The sequence below is a fragment of the Ceratotherium simum genome, chromosome 13, assembly GCF_057802395.1.
Source record: "Ceratotherium simum simum isolate JZ-2026a chromosome 13, ASM5780239v1, whole genome shotgun sequence".
In the NCBI taxonomy this organism is placed as follows: Eukaryota; Metazoa; Chordata; class Mammalia; order Perissodactyla; family Rhinocerotidae; genus Ceratotherium; species Ceratotherium simum.
The window spans coordinates 42908479-42932511 of record NC_141912.1 but is presented as its reverse complement, the minus strand read 5'-3'; the positions used below and the strand labels follow the sequence as shown (position 1 = coordinate 42932511).

General features: G+C 53.1%; 2 protein-coding genes across 2 annotated transcripts in view; one reads left to right on the top strand and one right to left on the bottom strand.

Annotated features, from left to right (window-relative positions):
• Positions 1–1361: 1361 nt before the first annotated feature.
• CIMIP3 (ciliary microtubule inner protein 3) lies at positions 1362–17159 on the bottom strand. Its single transcript, XM_087437826.1, has 3 exons — positions 17071–17159; positions 7114–7210; positions 1362–1691 (listed from the first exon to the last, which is right to left on the bottom strand). The coding sequence occupies exons 1-3, from the start codon at positions 17157–17159 to the stop codon at positions 1362–1364; spliced, it is 516 nt and encodes a 171-aa protein (XP_087293952.1).
• C13H6orf132 (chromosome 13 C6orf132 homolog) overlaps positions 17020–24033 on the top strand; it is a 33692-nt gene continuing 26678 nt past the window's right edge. Inside the window, exon 1 of the mRNA XM_087438590.1 lies at positions 17020–17405. Within this exon, the coding sequence (XP_087294716.1) occupies positions 17261–17405 (145 nt within the window). The 5' untranslated portion in view covers positions 17020–17260. The remainder of the gene's footprint in view (positions 17406–24033) is intronic.

Here is a 24033-nt window from a genome sequence, read left to right as displayed (position 1 = left end):
CATATGAAGAGTGAGACCCCCCCATCCCCAGCTCCTTCTATGCTGGCTACTCAAACACTGACAACAAGGCAGGAGAGACCCCGTACAGATGCCAAGTGGCCCAGTTCCAGCCAAGGATCACCAGGCATTTGAGGAAAGCCTTTAACTTGAAAGAGAGCCTGCAAGAAACAGACCCGGACTCTACACTGTTAGGGTCTCTCGTCCTTCCTCTCAGCTTACCATCTTCTTTTCAGAGAAAGGCATCCAGTGAAGCCTAGCCAGTGCATCAGCTGCTTGTCTGGGTCCCCAGACATCCTGTCCCTTCGTCCCACACCAGCCCCAACCTCTCGTGCTCTAGAAGTATGCTCCACTGAATACTCCGTCCTACCTAGAATGAGATGTGACACCTAGAAATGAAACCAGTTGGATCCACCTAGTGGTGTGCTGATAAACGTTTAACAACAGGTTCTCTGGGAAAAAGAAACCCCAATATGTAGGCATTTGCTGGTTTCCATGGTGTAAATACTCCCACAAGCTACCAACACGAAGTCACTGATTGTAGAGTTGGGAGGAGGTGCCCACGGTCAGCTCTCATGGGCCAGTCTGAGCTGGCTCCAGCTCACCACTGGATTCACCCCCAGGTGGCAGTGACCAGGGACTCCCTCAGGCCACTGCTATGGGTCAAGTGCCCTCTCCTTCATGCCCCTTCTCCGTGAACCATGGCCCAGGAGCCTAACTAACCTCAGAGTCAGCTCTTCTGGTCCAGAGGAGAGACTTGAGATGGGGAATCCATCCCCCACCAACAAACTGCAAGTCAGAAGAGGTGCTTTTATGTAAGGCTAGGGCTGAGAGGAGGCCCCCTGGAGACTGGACTATGCCTGCATTACTTCCCCTTCTCCAGTGGCTGTTCCAACCCCAGGAGAGAGGACCTCGGAACAGAGCAGGGACGTGGTCAGCTGATGTATCTCTTTCTTGTCTTTGGAGGGGTTGCCAGCCTGGACCTTGGGGATGGTGTGACCAGTATGGGCTTTGTTTGGGACTCAGGCTCTGGAGGGTGGGTGGGGTTACTCTTGGGGAGAGCGGACTGAGATTCAAGTCATTCCAAGTCTTCAGGCACCTCTGGAAATAACCTTTCTGTACAACACCCCATGGCCTCAGTTTACCCACCTACAGCCACCCATTCAGATGCCCAGGGAAAGGAAGGACAAACTTTAATTGCTGCTGAGAAGAGAGACCTCCCTTTACCATTGTTGACAGAGGGCGTGGCACAGCTGTCTGAGCCCAGGCACAGTCCGCTCCTCCTGGAGTGAGCGGCCCTTCCCCTCCGGGACCTGGGATCCTGGGTGTGAGGGTGCAGGCGGGGGCTTCTGACTGGCACAGGCCTAGGTGCGCCACAAGACCAGGTTGGCAGGACGCACGTCAAAGCGCTTGCGGGTGTGGTCAGTATCCCGGCGGTACAGGTAGCCACAGGTGGGCTTCTGCAAGGTGTAGAAGGGGTTCAGGGAGTTGCAGTACTGGGAGGTGTAGAAGTTGAACCTGAGCTTGTCTGGGTTCTGCCCCCTGGGGTCCACTACCACTGGCACATAGGCCGACGCCAGAGTCTGCTCACGGTCCTGCTTCCACGACCGGGACAGGGCAGGGCATGGAGCCATCATCTTTTTGCTTGATTGTGTCTTTGGCCCACGGCTGGATACTGAGGGTTTCTGTGAGTCCTGGGAGGAAGGAAAGAAAGGAAGAGCTGGGGCATCAGATAGTGGGACTTTGGCTGCTAGGACCAAGTGCAGGAGGGAGAGAAAGGAGAGACCTCTAGGCAAAGGAGAGCCTTCAAGGTCTCCTGACCTGACCCCCGTTAATGCAGACCTCAGCCTGCTTCTCAGAGGATCTGCCAGCTCAGAGGCTTGGAATCTGGGGGTCATCCTCTACCCCTGCCCCGCCCCTCCCCCCCCATCCAGTCTGTCCATCATCATCCTCCATGTCGCTCTCATCTGGCCCTGCTTTCTCTGCCCTCTGCCACTGCTCTGTCAGGCCTCCATCCTGCCCCTCCTGCAGGCTCACTCTGGCTTTCTACCGTGTCTGCCTGCCTCCCAATCTCTTGCCTTTTCACCCTGTGCCTCACAATTACACGGAATTAATCTTCTGTATTAAGGGCCGGATCCTATGGCTCTCCTCCTCAAAGCATCTTTTGCTCTCTATTGCCTAGAAAATAAAGCCCAAGGCCCCTAGCCTGGAAGGAAGACCTCTCAGGATGGGGCTCCCCCACCCTGTGCTCTAGCCATACAGTCTGCCTATTACTCCCTGTTCACACCATCCTTCCAGGCTTTTCCTCAGGCAGTTTCCCCAGCCTACCCACGCCCTCCCTCCCGGCCATCAGGGCACGTCTCTCTTCCCCTTTCGGCTCCTTCACGGCAGGGCTCTCTCACCCTTACCCTTGACATTACGGCTTCCGAAATCCTATTCCTTGTTTTACTCCAGACCAAAGCATTTAGTGAGCACTCAATAATATTGGTTCAACTGAACTGGATTCTAGTCAGGGCTAGCTCCCCTTCCAACCAGCCAGCCCGTTCTATTTTAGAACATCTCTCATTGTTCCAGAGCGTGTCTCCTACCCAACAATGCCTGCTCTCCACCACCATCACTTGTGGTCAGCTACTGAGGTCTCCCCCCGGGAGCCCCCTACTGCCACATTTATCACATTGTATTGACATTTATGTACTCCTCTGTCACTACCCTTCTTGACTGTTCTGTGACCTGATTGTCTTGTTCACCTTTGACCCCCACACCATCTCACAGGTACCAGATGCCCCTTTTATTTGGGACCCTTATAGCCATGACAGTACAACAGGAAGGATGAGATGCCTGTGTACAGGCTGGCTCTGTCCTGCCCCCACCCCCCTCAGGCTACAACTGTCGGGGGAATCCATTTCCTCTCTGCCCAGCCTTGCAGCCCTCCAGCCCCCGGGGAACTGGGAGGGGACTCCTAGCTGCAGAGTTACTGCAAGCTTAGCACTTGCCATCTTACAACAGAAATCCCCCGTACTCAAGTCATAATGTACACTCCTCCGAATTTAATTTATAAACTATTTGTCCAATTCAAACTTGCCCGGGGCTTTCCTCCAAGGCAGTCTTTGCTCCTATTGGTTCTTACCCAGGAATATATGTGCCCTCAGCTTTGCATTTCAAAATTCTTCCTATCCTTCCAAGCTGGCAACTCTCTTGACACCTCCTCCAGGAAGGCTTTGATGCTACAGCCCCTATCCCCATCTCACCCTCCTCTGTGCCTTCAGCCCCTCCTCCTGGGATGTGGTCCTTTGCTGGGCTGGGACTAGCGTGAGGCAATTTTGAGGAGGTGCTCACTCTTAGAGTCGTGTGAGGGTGCCGTGAGTGCTTCCTTACGTTTGGTGCCGTAGATGCTGTGCTTCCCTCATCCTAATCGCAAATCCTGGTCCTTCTGGGCTCCTGCTAATGTTCTGACAGCCTATAAACCGCTCACAGTGGTCAGAACTTCATCCGATTCACCTCTGTGTCCCTGAGGCTTAGCCCAGTGCTGGCACAGAGCCAAGCTGGAGAGAGCATGAAGGAGTGCTCAGCAGCCTTCCCAGACTCTTCCAGGCTCAGCCCTGGGACGCAGGATTACTGGCAGAGGGGCAATCATGGGAAATGAACTAGGATGGTGGTAATCAGTGATGGTTTTTCACCGCCACTTATGACCACGGCTCCAAACTCTTAAATATGAATTATCTCTTCTAATCTTCACATTAGCCCTTTAAGGAAGGTATTATTACTAGCCTCATTTATAGCTGAGAAAACTGAAGTAAGGAGGTTACTCACATGGTTAGGTTCACATGGCTGGTAAGGAGCCAGGCTGGGATTTGAACCCAGGCCTGGCTGACCCCAAGGTCCACACCCTATATCTCGTGATGCATCCTGTGCCACTGTACTGTGGGAGCAGGGCCTGCCAATGCATTTCTGCCCTCATTCCCTCAACTTGCAGAGCTCCTGCCAGGTGTGCTGGGCAGCAGGTGAGCAGCCAAGGCTGCCCTCCACAGCCCTAGGCTTGCTGGAGGGTGAGGCAGCCAGATTCCCCAGCTTGGCAGGAACAATGTGGGGTTTTGAATGCTGGGTTTGGGTTCTGGGTTCTTGGACCCTGCACGGACAGGACGACGTACTGGGAAGCACGAGGTTTATTCTGTGAATTACCATCTCTTAGCAGAGCCAAGGATATGACATTAGTGGCTTCATTCATTCATTCAGAACTATTCCTCTTGTATGCCAGGCACTGGGTGTGCAAGTAACAAAGACATCACAAATATGAACACAAATATGAAGCCCTGTAGAGCAGGCTCCTCACTCTGGGCACCACTGAGATTACGTGCCGATAATTCCTTGTGGTGGGGGCTGTTCTGTGCATTGCAGGATGTTTAGCCGCAGCCTGGCCTCCGTCTACTGGATGCCAGTAGCACGCCCTTCCCAATTGCGACAGCCAAAAGTGTCTCTCAGCATTGCTGATGCCTCCTGAACGCAGTGAGAACCACTGCTATAGAGTCCATGACAGTCTCTTTATCCTCTGTGTTGAGGCTGACAGCCTGGCCCTGCAGAATTTTCCCTGTCTTGGGCCACAGAAGTGGCTCGGGCTTCTACATGTTAAGCATGGTTCTGAGGATGTGGGTTCTGGTCCTCCTGACACCGCAGAAGGCCTGTGGCCATGGAGATGAGAGACCTGCAGAGGCCCCAACCCCCACCCACCCCTGCTTCCCAGCCCACCCTTCAGTCCTGGCCACCTGGAACCCGCACCTTGGGCTCGGGGGGCTGGTGTCAGGGGTGACAGAGGCAGGTGCTTTCCCAATAGTTGGGGGGGTCTGACCAGAGGCCCCCACAAAGGCAAGGGTGACCCTCTTTGCTAACAGAATTGAGCATCTACCAAATGCCAGGCCCTGGCCACTCAGCTCTGCAAAAGCTCCTAAGGGCCAGTTGAGATGTTACTCCCATTTTTCAAATGTGGAAACTGAGGCTCAGAGCCATCTGAGCATCTGTCTAAGTTCACACAGTTAGTGACATGGTGTGTAAGAACCTTGCAGATGTCTCCCGACTCATGACTAGTGAGTGGGAACCAGGATTTGAACATTCCCCCGGCTCTCTGCCCCAGCCCAGGCCCTGGCTCTCCCCATCAGCTGCTGCAACTCTCAGAGCCCTAGTGGGGGAACCCAGGGCACCCAGCACCTCCAGGGACGAGGCCCTCACAGAAACTGGGGCAGAAGGACAGTTCCAGGAGGAGGAGGAGGAAGAGAGAAAGGAGGAAGAGAAGACACGGGGCGAGGAGGAGGAGGAAGCCCAGAGCTCCAGCCTTGCCCTGCCCCTTCCAGGGGCCCAGCCAGGCTCCAAGGTGACTAACCTCAGAGGGATGAGAACACCCCAACCCCTCCCCAGGGCCCAGCACCACCAGCTCTGGAGGGAGGGTGGGGCCTGGCTGCATACTTTCCAGGTTAACATCTGGTTTCATTTAACCATCTCCTCCCCTCAGGTCCTCCTTGTCAAGTGTACTCTGTGTATGTTGGTGGGCGGGAGGAGGGATGTGTATTTGTGTCTATGTGTGTATATGTGTGTGAGAAGTGGTTCACAACCTGTATTTTCCCCCAGGGCACATTTGGCAATGCCTGGAGATATATACCTGGGGGGTGCTACTGGCATCTAGTGGGTGGAGGCCAGGGATGCTGCTAAACATCCTACAGGGCACAGGCCAGCCCCACAAAAAAGAATTATCCGCATGTGATGTCATTAGTGCCAAGGTTGAGGAGCCTGGTTTAGAGGTTTGAGGAAGACCCCCATCTCCCCTGCCTGCTTCCTCAGCCCTCGCTTAAGCCTCGCAATCTTCCCATTCCATAGGGAGCAATGAAGCTTAAAGGGCATGTACAGGGTCCCACCAGCCCCCTCCCTTCCTTCCGACTCCCACTACCCTCTTTTCACATGGGTTTCGAGTTAGAGCCAAAAGAAGGAACCTGAATCAGACTCTCCCTCGTGACTACCCCCCTGCAGGCAGATCCCCCCAGGTCTTGTAGATACGCACATGGATGTGTTTGTCCCTTATACCAGGGTTTAGAATGGGGACAACGTGACTCAAGAGTGGGGCTTTCTGAGTAGGGCAAGAAGCCCTCACACATGACATCATCCAGGCCTTCTGAGGAGATACTGTCCTCTCAGATACCCCAGCCCACCGGCACATCCCAGCCGCTAGCCCAGCCCAGGCCTGACATTCCACCATTGGCACCTCCCTCTTTGGTGGAAGGCCTGGTGCCCTGGTGAAATGCAAAGGCCATTGGGTGAGGCAACTGGTTGAGCCTCCCCAGGCACCTGGTGCTGTGGAATGTGCCAGGGCTTTGGCATTGGAAGGTCTGAGTTCAGGGCCTGACTCTGCCCTTACAGGTCAGGCAACCTCGGGCAAGTCGCTGAACCTCTTTGAGCTTCAGTTGCCTCATCTGCAAAATGGGGATAATAAGGCTCTCTAGCTCACCAGCTTGTTGTGGGGGGCGACGGGTAGTGGGGACTGTGAGAGCACCATGCAAACAGTAATTACGACCAGCCTCGTCCAGCAGTTCCTCTTAGGTTTTGAACGCACTCATCTGAATCTTGATGAGAGCACGTTTGCCGGTGGTGGGGGCAGAGGGGCTCTGAAGTGAGGGGATGGGGAGGCCAGGGGGGCCCTCAGCTTCCCCTTGAAGCTGTGTAGCACGGCAGCCTGGAGTTCAGATTCCAGCTCCACCAGCCACTGGGCGCCTGACCTTTCAGTAATTCCTAACACTCTGTCCCTCAGTTTTCCCACCTGTGAAGCGGGGATAACAAGAGGCTCTATCTCCTAGGTTACCCCGAGGATTTAAGGAGATACTCGACATAAAGCGCCTCGACCTCTGGAGCACTCAGTAAACTTCAGCTATCATTATCACTTGTCACAAGTGTGCCTAGGAGATGGGATAATGCCAACCAACACTCCAGGAACCGTCCTGGAAAAGCAAAGGGGCAGAGGAACGCGAAGAGCTGAATGGTAGCCCACTTCCTGCCCCCCTGCCCCGGGAGACAGCGGTGGCTCCACAGTGGGGAATGAGTTGGGCAGTGGCACTGGCGCCTAAGCTTTTTCTAAAATGCCCCCAGCTCCCAGCCACACAGGTGGGCCAGGCTGGGGCCCTGATACTCCTTCCTGCCAATCAAACTTCTTGTGACCTTGAGCTGCCCTGATCCAGCCCTGTGATGTCATCCCACCTGGGACATCCTTGACCAGAGCCTTCCTTGGTGGTAAGATGGAACTTCTGGTGGTCAGGGGCTCCCAGGGTCTCTTGGGAGGTACTGAGACTGCTAAGGTGGGGAGAACCTGCGCGGGTGGGAGCATTGTGACACCTCTTCGACGACACAATTCCTTCTGTCTTTCTAAGGAGACACAGGGTCAGGGCTGGGGCTGAAGTTTCAAGGCCTGGAAGGGTCTTTTAACCTTGACACTGACCTACTCTGCAATTCCCTCTTCCCACAATCTCCCGGGACCCGTGGGTAGTGGGGTGAGTGGAGAGAGGAGGAAATCATCCTAGTTATTCAGGTGCCTCCAGAAGTCCTAAAGCTACCCCAGGTCCCCAACTTGTCATGAGAAATCACTGGCAGGGAGGAAATGTACCTGGCTAACTCTCCATCCCCTCTCTCTCCTTCTCTCTCTCTCTCTGTATCTGCCTTCCAAATTACAGAGAGGATGTATGTACGTATGTACGTACGTACAGATGGATGGATGGATGCATGGATGGACACATGGATGGGTGGACGAACAGACAGAGGAGTGAGAGAGTGGATGGGCAGATGGATGAGTGTGGGTAGTTGGATAGATGGTGGATGGGTGGACCTTCCTGATTTGAGCCCTATTCACCTTTTTTGCCTCATCTCTTGCTATCTTTTCCCTCACTCTATGCAGTAGCTAATTTCTTAAACATGTCCTGCTCTCTCCCCTCTGACCCTCTGCATATGCTGTTCCCTCTCCTGGACCACTTCAAACAGGGGGTTAGGAGATGAAGGGATGGATGGATAGGTGGGTAGACAGGTGGCTGGGTTGGGGTAGCCGTGGGTGAATAGGTGGATAGATGGTGGGTGGTTGAGATTGCAGGCTCAGGAGTCAGACTCCTTGAGCTTGAATCCTGGCTCTACCATTTTATTAGCTGTGTGAGTTTGGGCAAGTAATTGACCTCTCTGTACTTTTGTTTGCTCATCTGTAAAACAGGTGGACTAAAGGTCCCTACCTAATAGGGTTGGGCAAAGCACTCAGGACGGTGCCTGCAGAAGGTAAGTGCTCAATAAATACTAACTATATCATGTGTGGGTGGGTAACTGCATTGGTAGGTAGGTGGCTGAATGGGCTGTCCTGTCCCCATCTTCAAAAACCAGACCCCTCCCACCTCCCTGGAGTCCCATCTCCCCAACACCAGACCTCAGGAATGTGTCACCTCTCAGGAATGTGTCAGAAATCCCACCTGTAGGAGTGACCTGGGCTTTTCCCTGGAGTCAGTGAGGGAGGAAGGGGGGTGGACCATGGGGAGGGAAATGGAGCAAGCTGGTGACTTCCTGCCCTCCACCACACTGGCTTGGGCTGGGCCCAGGACTTGTTTCCTTCCTGGCGCTGTGTCAGCACTGACTGTTGGTTATGGGGTGGACTATGGGGCCCACAGACAGATTGGGAATTGGAGTGTTGATGACTTGTGCTCATGCTCAGATCTCATACCTTGATGGCAATGACCCCTAATTTCCGAGAGGCTGGGAGGGACCAGGAGGGGAGGTGGGCAGGGAGGAGGGCGGAGGAAGAAGCGCAGCATCAGGACTTGCCCTGCTGGAGCCTCTGATCAGGGATCTCCAAGGCTCTGGGGCGATGATATCTTGCTCCGGAGAGGGAGGGAAGGTGGGAACATGGCCTTCAGGATGCAGTGGCTGGCATCTCTGGCTTTGGGGAAAGTGGCCTGGCTCCCAGCCCAAACCCTGAAGGAGCCGACAGGAGGGGGCCCAGGAGGCTGGTGGGAGGTTTGGGGGAGCAAGGTGCCATGACTTAGCACACATTACGTTTTGTCTCAGCCAAAGGGGGTGAGGTGCTAGGCTGGGTGCCGGGAGCCTGGGTGACCTGGCACAAGTGCCATCCTCCCTCTGGGCTTCAGTTTCCTTATATGTACAGTGAGGGTGTTGGGTCCCTCCATCTTGGACATTTGAAGACGAGGGAATTGAATCACATCCTGAGACCTTCAGGCAGGGACTCCCTGACCGATCATAGGACTGGGCCCTGCCAGGAGTGTCCGCAGCCCAGGCTGTGCCACCCTCACTGTGGGAACCTCAAGAGGGGGCAGTGGCTGGGGGGATCTCCTTTAAGAAGGCTGGGCCGGTGAAGCCACATCTGACTTCTTTCATTTATAAATCACAGAGTGGTTAAGATCATGGCCTCTGGACCCACTCTGCCTGGGTTCAAGTCCCAGCTCTGCTTCTTCTCAGCTGTGTGACTTGCACAAGTTCCGTAACCTCTCTGTGCCTGAATTCCTAATCCGTAAAGTGAGGATGATAATAGAATTTACCTGGAAGGCTTGTTGTGAGGATTGCGTGAGTTTAGAGCCGGGCCTGCCGCATGGTAGGTGCTATGAGTTATATTGTTATTATTATTTCTAAACTCCAGACCACAGATTCAGTCCTGTCTCCGGGAAGCACCCCCTTTCTCTGACTTCTCTGCCACACTCCAGGCCTGACCTCACTTTATTCATCATCAATAAGGTGAGGACTGTTATCTGTACCCCACGGCACTCAGTGGGTGTTTGGGAAGGATGAGGAGAGCTAGTGAGACTCAGGGCTAGCTTGGAGCACAGGAAGATCCACCAACCTCCCACACACAGCTTGCCATGCACACGGCCTCCGCCCCTCCTGCCCTCTCCACTGTTGAGGTGCAGGCGAATGGTTTTAAGTGTCCTGTTGCCACCTTGCTCTGAGTAGGCCTGGTTATTTGGATATTCTCTCCACCCCTCCTTATGTGCTGTGTGATTTGGACAAATTACTTAACCTCTCTGGTCCTTACTTGTTTTTCCTTTGTTGAACCTCAAGTGCAGAAGGCTGAGTTATTCATACACCTCACTTCATGGTGCATTATCATCACTGGTCCATGAAGGCCTCCTCTCTTGTTGTATTAATTTTCCCCCTTTATCTCTGGTCTCCAACCACATTCGCCACCCACCCCAGCCAGAGGCAACCATTCTAATGTGCTTAATGAGTATCTTCTTGTTCATGTCTGTTCTTGCAAAATATATATATTGTTGTTTTGTGTGCAGGTAGTTTTCATTTCTGTAAGTGGCGTTGTGTGTTTTGGATCTCATTCTGTTGTTTACTTTGATGGCTTCCTGCTGTTAAGATCCATCTGTGTTACTCTACAAGCATCTAGTTCCTTGCTTCCAATTGCTGTATAGTCCATGGAGTGGATCCACCACATTTTATATCTCTACTCCCCCAGGGATGGACCAGGTGCTTCCAACTCCCCACCCCTACCAACACCGCAGTGACATCACATCCATGTCCCCCTGTGGACCTGGGTGAACGTTTCTTTGGGGCACATTCCTAAGAGCAGAGTTGATTGGTCATAGAGTATGAGTAAACATCATTTGAAGTCTTCTTTTCTCCAGCCATAAAATGGGTATATGCCCCCTCCCTTGCGGGGCTGACTGGACGGTAGTGGGTTAATGCGTGTAACACACTTGGCCCCTTGCCTGACACAGGAGAGATGCTCAGTGAATGGCAGATGTGACTGCTGTTCCTTCCAGGTCTCAGGGAGAGAGAGAGAGAAGCCGATCCAGGAGGGATCACACAGGAATGCACCCAGGGCTTGAAGTCCCAGTTCAAGGGTTGGTCTCCAGAGCATGGGAGAAGTGTGTGGGGCTGTGCTGATTCCCAGAGGGTAAGGACTGGTCTTGAATGTTAGACCCTCCCACAGCCCGAGCCCAGGGCCTGGTGCAGGGCAGGCAGTTGTGCCCAGGAGGGGTTTATTGTATCCTATGTCTCACCTCTCTCTCCTCAGAGCCAGAAGCAGCATCATCACACAGGAGGAGCCAGACAGCCTCATTCCCTGTTCTGCCTCTGCTCTGCCAGCCAACGAGCATTTTAACCAGATGTGAAACCACACCTGAGTATTGGATCCCACTAACCCATTTTACAGATGGAGAGACTGAGGCTCAGGAAGGCTCCACAGTCTCACCTGAGGTTAGTGGCGCAAGTGGCATTAGAATCCACAGCTCCAGGCACCCCCTCTGGTGCTGTTTAAAAAAAGAAAATGCATTCCATGTTAAATTATGTTCTTTATTATTTATAGAGTTCTAAGTTAAAACAAATGATATACCAACAAAGCACATTACTAAAAAGTAAAAACCCCCAGATGTAGTCCTGGCATTCCAGTTGAACCGTCTCCAGTGGTCCCTTCCAGTCCCTGGCCATTCACAAATCCACTCTATATATTTATAGTCACAATCTACGTAAGACTTTGTTTTTTGCTTTTTGTACTTAACAATGTTTTTTTCCCTTTAACACACACAGACACAGCATCGTTTCAGATTGTGGGATGTGTTTTACAGCGGGATGTTTTTGCCTGGCCTTTGAGGTGACCCTGTAGGCACCTGCCCCACCTTGTCTCCAGGGCCCGGGTGGAATTTTCCGTCTTGAGGTTCTTTGTTGAATTGGCCCTGCTTTCTTGCAGCCTCTCAGGGCCTCAGTTCTGTCTGCTGTTACCTGTTTAGCATCTTCACACCCAAAGTCGGGGAAAGGGGGCGGGAGCGGGCAGGTACCGAAACGCCAACCATGAGTCAGACTCTCTGCCGGGTACCTTAACCCACTGTCTCCCTGAATCTCAACAACCTCACATTAATAGCCCCTGATTTACAGATGAACAAACTAAGGCTCACAGAGGTGGTAACTCGGCCAAGGTCACACCCTTGCTAGCAGCAGAGTCAGGATTCAAACTGATTCGCCAGCAAGGCGAATGGGCGAATGACCACTAGGTCAAGGTCCCATCAACAGAGTCCGTGGTGACAGAGGGAAATGAGTCTCTCCCCAGCACCCCCAAACACACCACTCCCCACCCAGGGCTGGACCTTGGAGGCTCACATCCTCAGGCACCAGGTAATGCTTTTCTCTGAGCTCCCTCTTGGGGTGTAGGAGTCCACACTAGCCACACTTCCTCTTAGCCTGACCACATCTCCTGGCACCCGCCCAGCTCAGAGGAACGCTGAGGTAGGGGGGATGGAATCCCACCCTCCCCTGCAGGGCCATGGAAACAGTTTCAGGAGCTGGTCTGGCATAAGGTGTCTCCGGCCTGGAACAAGAGGCTGGACAAGGTGATCTGCAGCTCAGCATCATCTGGGAGTCTGGATGACGAGAGTTCTGACCTCTGCCCCTGGAGAGCTAGCTGCAGAGACCTGGGGTGGGGGCGCAGGGGACTCTCAGGACTTCTCACCCCGCCCTTCCCCGACTCAGAGTGCACTCTCCCAGCCACGAGCACTTGGCTTTGTCGGAAGAAAGACCACACACTTGACAAAGGCCTGACTGGGCCTCTGGGGAGACTGCAACTTCCTGGCCCCAATTCCCCCCCCCCGATTCCTGGACTGGCCAGTAGAGTTGGCTCCTGGAGGTTCCTAATTGCCTAGCCAAGATTTAATTACAGGATTGGACTTTTGGCTGTTTCGAGGGGAGCCTATTATTTGGCTGTTTCTTTTACTGGGGGAACAGGTGTGAGGTGTTGTTATTAGATGGAGTGGGGACCGAGCAGCCACAGGACAGAGTATTAGGCCCCAATGCTGCCTCAGGAAACTCCGCCTCAAAAGCTGACAGGGTGAAACTGGAGTGGGGGGGACTGCTCGCTGCTGAGCCCAGGCCTTCCCCCAACCCAGACCACCCCCAACATGAGAATGAAATGGGTGAAATGGGGGGCATCAGGGCAGGGAGAGCCCTGATATGGATATCCAGACTCTGCAGCCTCAAGCTGGTGTTCATGGGTCACCCTGGTTCCCCCTTTCCTCTGTCCCTAACCAAAACTAACCCCAAAGGCATGGGACCAGGACGGGGAAATGAACACACACTTAAGGAGTGCCCCTTGTGTGCAGGCCCTGTGCTGGGCACTTCACATCTATTATCCTTTTAACCTTCCTAACAACCCTATGAGGGGGTACTATTACTACTCCCATGCCACTGATGAGAAAAGTGGCTCCGAGTATTTTTTTTACTTCCCTTATATGCAAGCTGTTTTCCAAGCTCTTCCTTTCTTCCTAAGAAATGTCACACAAACTAACAACTTTGCTCTTTGTTTCTGCCACCAGCATGCAAGTCCTGCCCCCGTCCTCTCCACCTTGTATCAATTCACCAACTGATTAACCAATTAACTGACCAATTAAGCCACTTCCCTTAGCCCCTGAGCCTACACTTTCTCCTTCCCATCCGTCCTTCATCCAGTTGCTAGGTGAACATCCTTAATACACAGTTGTCACCAGTCACCCTGGCTTGCTCAGTCACAGTGCCTGCTCCTGGCAGCCACCGACTCCAGGCCACAGCTTCTCAAACCTTCACATCCTCCTGAATCACCTGGGGATCTTGTTAAAACGCAAACATTTTGCTGGGCACCTTAATCCATCACCTCATTGAATCTCATAACGACCTTCAATTAATAGCCTGTTTTACAGACGAACAAACTGAGGCCCAGAGAGGTTGCCCAATGTCTGGGATGGGGCCAAAGATTCTACATTTCTAGTAAGATCCCAGGTGACACAGATGCTGCTGGTTCATAGACCACATTTATAGACCAAACTCTCCTGCATAGTCCTTTTTTCTTTAATTTTTAAATAGCAAATACATTTACATGGTTTGAAGATTTTATTTTTTTTTAATTTTATTTATTTATTTTTTCCCCCAAAGCCCCAGTAGATAGTTGTATGTCATAGTTGCACATCCTTCTAGTTGCTGTATGTGGGACGCGGCCTCAGCATGGCCGGACAAGCGGTGCGTCAGTGCGCGCCCGGGGTCCGAACCCGGGCCGCCAGCAGCGGAGCGTGCGCACTTAACCGCTAAGCCACGGGGCCGGCCCATGAAGATTTTAAAATATGGAAAGGCTTCAGTGACAATTCTTCCTCCCACTTCTATCCCCCAATGTGCCCAGTTCCCCCAACCACCACCTCCAGGAACCACTTTTATTAGTTTCTTATGTATCTTTCCAAAGGCCCTCTGTGCCAGTACAAGCAAATAAGATCATACCTATCCTGCCCCAAATGGTAGGACACTACACACACCGTTTTGTCAACAGTTTATCAGTTTATCTTGGAGATACCTGGACAGTCGACTGACTCATTCATTTTTCGAGTTGCAGTATTATTCCATTGTGTGGATGTGCTATAATTTACTTAACCAGCCATCTCCAGGTGGACAATTTGGGTTTTTTCCGATCTTACCACCCGGCCTTTTTAAGCCCGTCATACCCTGGCCAGCCTTGCTGTGGCCTCCCTCCAACCCCTCAATTCCCAGCTCCACTCTCCTGAGCCCCTGCAGAGGCCTCCGCACCTCCTGCATGCCCTCCCCAGATCCTTCAGCCCACCCGATTGCTCCTTCTCTGAATCTCCATCCCACTGTCTCCTCCTCATCATTTACCTCCCCACTCTTCATCTCTCCATGTGTCTCTCTCTGTCTCCCCAAATAGACAAAAGTAACTTGAACTCAGGAACCCTGTCTTCCATTTCTCTGGATCCTTCAACATCCAGAGCTGGGCACATAGCGGTTCTCAAGAATATTAGTTATGTAGTGGAAGTTGCATGTGAATGGAGACACTCAATGGTAGCTCTGCTGGGGCTGGTTCTGGGTGAGCGCAGGAGCTACCCAAGGTGGGGGGGACCTCATACCTCAGAAGTATGCGAGAAAGAAGCCCCTAGCTAGTGCCTGAGTGTCTAGAACACTTGGGTGGGTTCTGATGATGGCCAGGGCATGATGGAGCATCTGGAGTTCCCTTGTGCCCTTGCTGTGTGGACAGAGGGAGGTACCATGATATGGAGATAGGAGGGTGGAGGGATGGCTGGTATGGGTATGTGCTCATGCCCTAGCATGGGCTCCTTCCCTTCTCTATTAACATCCTGTCACCCTTCATGGGCTGGCTCAAGTCTCACCTCTTCCTAGAAGCCTTCCTGGACTTCTCCAGCCCACACCCACCTCCTCTCCACTGAATTCCTGCTGTATGTATTAGTGACAGCAATCTCTGTTCTGGACTTAGCCATCATGGTCTGCCACCTTGACTCATGAAAACCTTATCTCCCTGATGAGACCCCAAGATCCTCTATGGTAGAAACGAGACTTCTGTAATTCTCTTACATCCCCACGTACCCCAAACCCTCGGCCCAGCACTGAGCAATTAGGAGAGCTCCACAACTACTCCTTGAGTGAACAGGAATTGGTTCCAGGGGTGCCATGGTAGCGGGTGGGAAGGGACAGGGTTGACCACAGGCGTGTCTCCAACCAAAAACATTTGGGGGCACAAGTGTTTTTAAAGACGCTCCTGTCCCCTCTTCTGTTCCTCAGTCCCTCCCTTCCTGGTGGGATAACAATGACCTCACAGCCACACGCCCTGGAGCCCGATTCATTCTGTCCCTTGACGCTGTACAGTAAAGGGGACTTTTCAAAAGTGTCGCTGTCATGAAAAACAAACAAGAGCAGGGGACTGTACTAAATTAAGATATTAAAGGGATTTGACAAGCAAATGCCATGTGTGAATCTTGACTGGACTATGGATTGGAAAAAAATTAAAAACTAAAATGACATTTTGGGGAATAATTGGGAAATTTTGAATATGGAGTATACTTTAGATGATAATAGTATATCCACGTTTAAATTTCTTGACTGAAAGGAATGGGAAGATGTCCTTATTCTTAGGCAATGGATGCTGAAGTATTGGTGGGAGTGGGGAGATGTGCCATGATATCCACAACTTTCAGCAAAACGAAAATGAAAAAGTGTCTGTGTGTGTGGAGAGAGAGAGAGCAAAATGTGGCAACATGCTAACAATTGATGAATCCAGGAGAAAGGAATACAGGTGGTCATTTTCCTAGTCTTTCAAATTTTTCAAAATGAAAAGTTGAGGGGGAAATGCCTTTGGTACAAAGAGCGGTACAGCTCCAACGTCTGGGAGAAAGAGAAGGGGAAATGGGGCCGTGGCGCTGTTCTGGAGGAGCTCATGGGAAACACACCGACTGTCTGTGGCTTGATCACCACCCCCAGCCTTCCGCTCCTGCTGCCCAGAAAACATCAAAATCTCACCCCTTGGCCCTACTCTCAGCCTCTTTCACAGTCTCCCAGGTCCTCATCTGACGAGACCTTCCTCCGTGGACAGCCACCTGCTGGCTTAGCCAGGATGGTACTGGAAGCACCTATAGGTCCACAGCTCATCTCCCTGGAGAGTGAACTGAAGATTAAGTGGGCTCGACCCACCTCGAGTTTTAAAAAATTATATTAAATTATAAATTATATTATAAAAATTGTATAATTTATTAAATTATAAAAATTATATTCACTCAACTTCGCAGGAAAAAAAAATAATTTGATGTACAAAAACATGCCAAGCTTTAGTCCTCTTACTTTCTCTTTGAAGCTTTGTCAAGGGGATATTTTCCATCTTTGTCATTCTCAGGGGCATTTCCTTATATCCACTGAAGGCTCATGGCCCACATTTTTGACCCCTTCAACGTGTTGCCCTTGGCCAGCCATTTCCCCGGTCGGTGTTTGGGCACAAGAGTCGTTTCCAAAGTTCCCATATTGACCTGGGCATGAACCTCCTTGCAAGTAGGGACCTTGCCCGCCTCCTGCCTTCCCCAGGGAGGAGAGGGGTGGAGGAGGAGGACCAGGAGGGGACGCGGGGGAGAGGGCGGCTCTTCCAGGCTGGGCGTGGGCTGGGCGAGGCCCCCAGCCCACCGCGCCGTGCCGACAATGGCCTGTTGTAGAAGGAGGCAGGCAGGAATGCGGCCCGGGGAGTTGGGCGGCGGGGCGGCTGCTGCGGTGGCGGCCGCGGGGCGGGGCCGGGGCTCCGCCGCAGCCTCTTACCTGTCCAGGTAGCTCGCATTTCGAGGCGACCGGCGGCGCCCGCAGCACCTGTCGCCCGGTGCGCGGGCGGGGAGGCCGGCGCGGGGCATGGCCCGGTAGAGTCCCCGGGGAGCCGGTGCCGAGTGCAGTCCGGGCCAGGGCAGGGCGCGCGGGGAAGCTCCTTCCCCGGGCCCGCGCGGCCGGCGGCAGCATGAAAAAGAGCCAGACGGTGCAGGGCACCTTCAGCAAACTCTTCGGCAAGAAGCACAACTCCCCCGCCGCCACCTCCCTCTACGCCACCAATCCCCCCTGGATTTTCACCCAAGAGGCCTCGGAGGAGGGGACCAGGCACTTGGGTAAGAGCGCCCGGAGAGAGGCGAGGGCGCTGGGCAGCTGGGGGGCGCGCACACCCCGGGAAGCGGCCGGGGGCGCCGCCTCGTTCCCGGGTGTCGGGGCGTTCGGCGCGGCTGGGAAGGCGGGAGGCGCGGCAAGAAGGGAGGGGAAGGAATACGTTGGCGCCTGCGAACTGGCCGGGAAGGAGCTGCCGGGTGGGGAGGCGGCGCCGCAGCGGGGTGTCTCTGGGGAAGGGCCGCGGGAGGACAGAGGTGCGCGGAAGGAGGGGACCCTCGCCTGCCCATAGCGAGGTCCAAGGTCTTTGCCGCCCCCGCCTCCGATCCTACTCCCTCTTCCGAGGTATTTATTTTCCCTCCTCGGTGGAAGTGATGTTTGCGTTATTGTTGCCAGAAAGGCTTCCTGGGGTTTGCAGTGCCCCCCCTCCCTGGGCAGTACTGTTGAGTCAGAAGTGTTCCTCGAACTGAGGGGTAGGCGGTGGTCCTTTCAACCCGCGCCCTTTCCGCTTCCTCTGTTCCCCAGTTCCCGGTCGAGCGGAGAGAGGGGGCTGCTATCTGGGTGCTCACACACTTGGCTCTGCACAGGTGAGGCCCAGGAAAAATCAACAGCAGCCACTGCAAGCCGGATACCAGCCTGTGCAAGACACCAAGTTACTTATTAGGGTCACAGGCTCTTGCCAAGTCAACCTGGGGCCTGGGTTTTCTACGGGCTCAGACAGAAGGGCCCCAGATGGGACAGTGGAGGCCAAGGAAGCCCCTCTTTACTGCCAGCCGCCCCTGGCCTCCCATGCAGGATGGTGTATCTGCAGGCACCTGAAAACACCATGTCTGTCTGGTCCTGGGGCTCTGGCTGTGCATCACTGCATCTTTCTGCAATTTATATCCTCTATCACTTAGGGGAAACCAGGGGGTGGGAACAGGAATGCATGCCTTGTGTATGATCTGAGGCTCTGGACCCAAGGAGGGTGACTCATCCTTGCTCTAGCTCGCCTGCCTTCATTGTCTCCCCGTTACCTTCGCTGACCTTTATGGCCACTGTGCCACCCACACAGGGTGTTATAGCCTCAGCCCCAGGTTGTCACGGTTGGAACACAGGCACCTGGACGGCAGCAGGGCACACAAGATGTCACCTCTCCCTGGCCCGAGGAGCTCAGACCAGCAGGGGAACAGAGCTGACCGTGTGTCATTTAGCCCTTTCCGAGCATTTGCTGTAAACGATTGCGTGCATAAGGAGTGGAGAAGGGGGATGACCTCTGACTGGAACTAGCATTTGTGCTGAGAGGAAAGGGCATGCAGTGTTTCGCAGAGCAAACAGCGGGACCAAAGGCTGGGAGGGGCAGGGCCGTTTGGAGGCATGGTTTAGGAACTTACAAATACATGTGTGCTGCCAAGTACAACTCTGTGAGGCCTGGGCGCCTCTCCTCGCCAGTGTAGCAAACATTTATTGACCCTTTCTTAGGTGCAAGGTACCATTCTAAAGTCCTCGTGTTGTTAACTCATTGAATCCTCATCTAGCCTGTGGTGCAGGTATTATTACTCCTGTGTGACAGATGAGACCTTGGCACAGGGAGGTTGAGTAACATGCCCGAGATCACACAGCTTTAAATGGCCAAGCCAGGATTTTCTTAAGTGTGCGATTCGATGGGTACTAGACTTAATAGAGTTGTGCAACCACCACATTTCCATTACTGCAAAATTTCCTTAATGAGGCGGAGCCAGTATTTGAACCCAAGCAGTTGGGTTCCAGAGACCAGTTAGCCAGCTTGCTGAACTGACTTTGTGGAAGGTAATTCAAGGGTGAATGTGACTTGAGGAGCGTCTGCCCGAGAACACCTCCTCCCCGCCCCCACCCCCCAACACACATTCCTTCTCCAAGGGAAGACCTCAGAAATGCCTTAGACACTTCCCTACATTTTTGCCTGCACTGAGCAGGCTGCCGGTGGGGATAGGTCCCTCTGGTGAAAGAAGTGGAGGCATGGTGCCCTGTCACGTCCAGCCAGCTGCTGCCTTCACCAGCCTGGACAGGGCTGGAGCCCAGGGGGCAGCTCCTCCCATACCCCAGGGCAGGGTGGGGCCTCCAGCTGACTCAGCCTGGTTGCACCCTGTACATGGAGGGGTGGAAAACAATGTGCACCCAGCAGGATGGCTCCCCAGTATTTCGGGGGTGTTCCCTAGGGTGTGGCAGAGGTCCTCCTCCCTGCTGAACAAGACATGTGCGTGGAGTTGGGGACGGGAAAGACCAGCGTTGGGGATTCTGTGATATGATGGAGGTACCGGACCTGCCTTGGAGTCCTGCCTCTGTCAATAATATAGGGGCTAGCCATGCTCTGGGCCTCAATTTTTTCTTCTGTTAAATGGGGATGGTGTCCAGACTGCCTACAGAATGACTGCTTGAGGTTTGTATATGGCAGTGCTTTGAAGAGGATTTTAAAAAAAAGCTTGAAATCAAGGATTGGCAAATTATGGCCCTGGTTCAAATCTGGCCCATGGCCTGTTTTTGTAAATAAAGTTTTATTAGAACACAGGCAGCCACACCCATCATTTACATATTATCTATGGTTGCTTTCAGGCTGCAGTGGCAGAGTTGAGTAGCTGCAGCAGAGATTGGATGGCCCACAAAGCCAAAAAATATTCACCAGCTGGCCCTTTACGGAAAAAATTTGTCAACGCCGGCATGATTTATTATTATCAGGTCATTCCCAACTCTGAGTGCTTCCTGCCCTTCCCTGCTTCAGTTCCTCTTCCTAACCCGAGACCAGTGGAAACTGAGGCTTGAAGAGGCTATCTTAAGGTCTCAAAGGGGTTGGGACTAGAGTTCCATAGGGTCCTTGAGTCTGTGACATTCTCTGAGATGCTGGCGGTATCCAGCCTTGGAGAACAGGCAGTAGGAAGGAGGAGGCAAAAATCAATGTAGGGGTGTGTAAGGGAATTAAGGAGTAACCTTGCTCTGTGGCTACAGCCATGTAAAACTGTTTGCACAAGAATAGGCTGGGTGCAGTGTGTAAAATGCAAACAGCCATGTGAAGGTGGTGATGGGTAAATTTTTCTTTAAAGAATTTCCCTAACATTTATTCCAGTAACTATTAGGAAGGCTTCACTTAATGCAGTTGCAATTTTCATTAAGTCTCCTGCCTTCCCCCAGCCCACACAAGGGTCTTAAAAGGCTACACGATTGTTTTCTTAAATGCATGAGAAAGCAAAGGTGTGGATCTTTGCAAATCTTGCGATAAAGGCCAGGCTGCAGCCGGACACAAGGCTGCCAGTTGCTCTGGACTCCTCGCTTGCCTTTGGATTTGTTGAGCCAAGCTTCTTTATCTACAGTCACCCCACCCCACCCCAGCAATGGTACACTCTGCTTGCTGGGGGACTCTCTTTCTTGCCTTGTTCCTCCAAATGTAAATTACCTTTGTCACAACCCCCTAGGTCACTTATTTAAAATGCAGCTTCCTGGGGCCCCACCTCAGGCTCAGGAAGTCGGAATCGCTGGGCTCGGGCCCAGTGTCCATGTTTTTCACCAGCTCCTGGGTGAAGGAAAGAATCGAGGAAGATTTGAGAATCCTGGGGTTTCCTTCCCCAGATGCAGCCAGGCCATTCTGTTTCCCCTTAGGACTTCCTGCAGGTTCTAAACAAATGTGTAGGGACTGTGGCCAGCTCCTTATAGGGAGAACCCCAATACTCCATGGGGTGGCTGCTGGTTCTGGTATTCCTGCTCCTGGAGCCCCTGGTCCTGTGTCTCAGGCCAGGCCAACGGGTAGGAAGCCATGAGCCCCAGGAGCTGAACACATACTTCCAGCCAGGCTGGCACCAGCCTCCCAAGCTGACCTGTACTTTGCAGGGGTGTGAAGGAGACTTTTGTTTACTCCTGTCCCCTGGAGCTGTGCTGTGCTCTGCTGGCAGTTCACTACACACACACACACCCTCTCTGCTGCCCATTATATAAGCTCCTCCTGTCCCTGTAGTTCAGCAGAAAGCCAGGCCCTCCTTTGACCGCTGCAGACCGGCTACAGGGTGCCCTCCCTCCCAGCCAATAAATTAATCACAATTATAGTATCACCGTCATTATTATTATTATCAGTGTTCAGTTCTTGAACCAGGCACTATGCTAAAAACTGCATATGTTTTCTCAATTGAGTTAACAGACTCAGAAGGATCGGATAGGTTAAACGACTCAGAGTCATTTCAGCTCAGGGCAGCTCGAACATTCAAGTACATCCATCCAGTCCTTTGGGCTGGAGGGAGATTCTGCACCTCCGACAAGTCCCTCCCCAGGTCTGCAGACCACACTTGAGTAGCAGGTCCTGGCTGGGAGGCAGAGGGCCTGTCTGCTGTGGTCTTTCCCCTCCAGTCCCCACCCCCAAGGCTCCCCCTCTCTATCCCTCCTCCTCTACTCTGTGGCTTCCTGCTGCAGCCCAGCCCAACCTTCAGGTCCCCTCTGCCCTTGGACAAAGGCCTCTCTCTGGTGCTTGCTGGGACAGACTGGTCTTTTCAGGTTCCTGTCATGTGGACCTGGTAATTAGCAGGAAGGGCCTCATTAAGGCCATTTGTGGGTTACATTCACATGGGCTCCCCCTGCTGCTTTCCTGAAAGGCTGGGGCTTCCCTAGTGGTCTAGGTTTGGAATCCCCACCTCAGTGGGGTAGAGGTGGGGGGGCTTTGGGGTTCTGGGTTACTCTGGGTCAAGGCAACAAACTCTGCCAGCTAAAGCCTCTGGAATCAGATTAGACCCATGGCCAGTGCTCCTGGGGTCTCCCAGCAATTTGGGACCCCACACCATCACACCAGCCCTCCTCTCACCCCTGCTAGTTTCTTTCCCTCTCCTGAGGTTGGGAGGCTTCCTGCAAAATAGGCGTACTTATCCCCATTTGACAGGTGGGGAAACTGAGCCTGAGAAGGTGCTCAGAGTCCTCAGGTATTACACAGAGGAGCTGGGGTGTGACCCCAGATCTGATCCCCACGTCCATTTGCCTTCCTCTAGGCCTCAGCAACTCGACTCTCTCTCTGGAAAAACAGGAGACCGAAGCAAGAGATGCTGGATCCCAACCAACATCATTGCCCTGCTGTGCTGGCTATGACCAGAGGGAACTGGATTCTAGAGTCAGGTTTCCTGGGCTTGAATCCTGGCCCCTTTTACTCATCAGCTGTGGGACCGGGAGCAGGGGACTTAACCTCTCTGAGCTTCAGTTTCCTCATCTGCAAAATGGGAATAATAAGAGAACCTCCCCCACAGGTTTGTGAGGGCAAATGTAAAGAGCACTTAGAATAGTGCCCAGCTCATGATACATGCTTAACAGATGTTAGACATTTACATCTTTATTATTAATTTTCTCTCTAGTTGGGACCTGTCTGGGATTTGGAGAAAGAGCTAAGTAACTGTCCCAGAATCTTTCTGAGCTCAGCCTCCATGCAGATCCAGGGGCAGCCTTGGAGCTGAGGTAGGAAAAGCATTTTACCAGACTTGCAACCCTGAACTCTGTGAGAAGAGAAACGCAGCCGACCCCATCAGAGGCTCCTCCTCCTGGGGGCTGGGAGTGAGGCAGCAGCTTGGGCCCAGCCCTCAGCTTCTCCAAAGCTGGCCATCCCCTCCCCCCTCGACTTAACACACACACACACACACACACACACACACCCTGCCCCAGACCCAGAGAACCAGGTCGGGCTGTTTGGGGAGAGGCAGTGGGCCATGCGCCGTGTGTAAGGCCCTGCGTTACTTGTGCCTAGAGCCCAGAACTACAAGTCGGGGGCCCTGTTTGGGACCTGGCAGCACCACTGCTCTGTGACTTTGGGCCAGCTCTGCCCATTCTGGGCCTCAGTCTTCCCATCTGCAAAGAGGGCCACTCTGAGGGTCCAGACTTAGAGTTCTCCCTGACAGGAGAGCAAAGGGCCACCCGCCTCCTGGTGGCTCTCACCCATGGCTACAGGTGCTCACCCATAATTTGCCAGTGACATGACTGGATTCAAGCCCAGAGCCCAAGCCTTTGGTGGAGCAAGGTGAGGTGGGGCAGAGAGGGCACGATGATGATGATGACAAGCAGCCTTCTCAATTACTGAGCACAAATTATCTACTAGGCGTGTGCTAACCTGTTACACACCTTCTCTCATTCAGCCTGACACCAACCCACCCGGTAGGGACCATTGTTCACATTTACAAAGATGAGGAAGCAGCCTCAGAGAGATCGAGTAACATGCCCAAGCCCGTTAATAAATGACCGAGCGGAGGCTGGAACCCAAGTTCAGCCGGCCTCGACCCCGCTCTGTCTTGCCTCCCCTCCCAGCTGAGGAGCTGCAGCCTGCCTGGGGGTCTCTGGCCTGAGGCCGAGCCTTGGTGGTGGCCTCCTCATAGCCCAGGCAGCCTGGGCCACGCCGTAAATGCCCCTCCAGCCAATGGCAGGGTCACGTTTTCCTGAGGGTGGCCATGGAGGGGGGAGCTGCGGTCCCTGGGTTGAACTCTGAGGCGAAACCTTCCTGCTGAAATGGGTGTGGCACCAAGAATTATTTTTGAACCGGGTTTTTGGATGGTATTTCTGTGACCTCAGATCCTTGTGGAAGTGTAAATGAAAGTAAGCTGCCTTTGTTTCCTGTTAATATATGAGGGAGAAATATAACCAAACGTAAAAGAATCCTGAGCACAATTCTGT

Coding starts and splice junctions, on each gene's coding strand:
- CIMIP3 (XM_087437826.1), bottom strand. CDS start 17,159: ATGCCCCGCGCCGGCCTCCCCGCCCGCGCACCGGGCGACAGGTGCTGC. Junction 7,211..17,070: donor AATGCGAGCTACCTGGACAG/GTAAGAGGCTGC, acceptor ATGACATCACAG/GGCTGGATCAGGGCAGCTCA. Junction 1,692..7,113: donor TGTGTGGCTGGGAGCTGGGG/GCATTTTAGAAA, acceptor CCTTCCTCCCAG/GACTCACAGAAACCCTCAGT.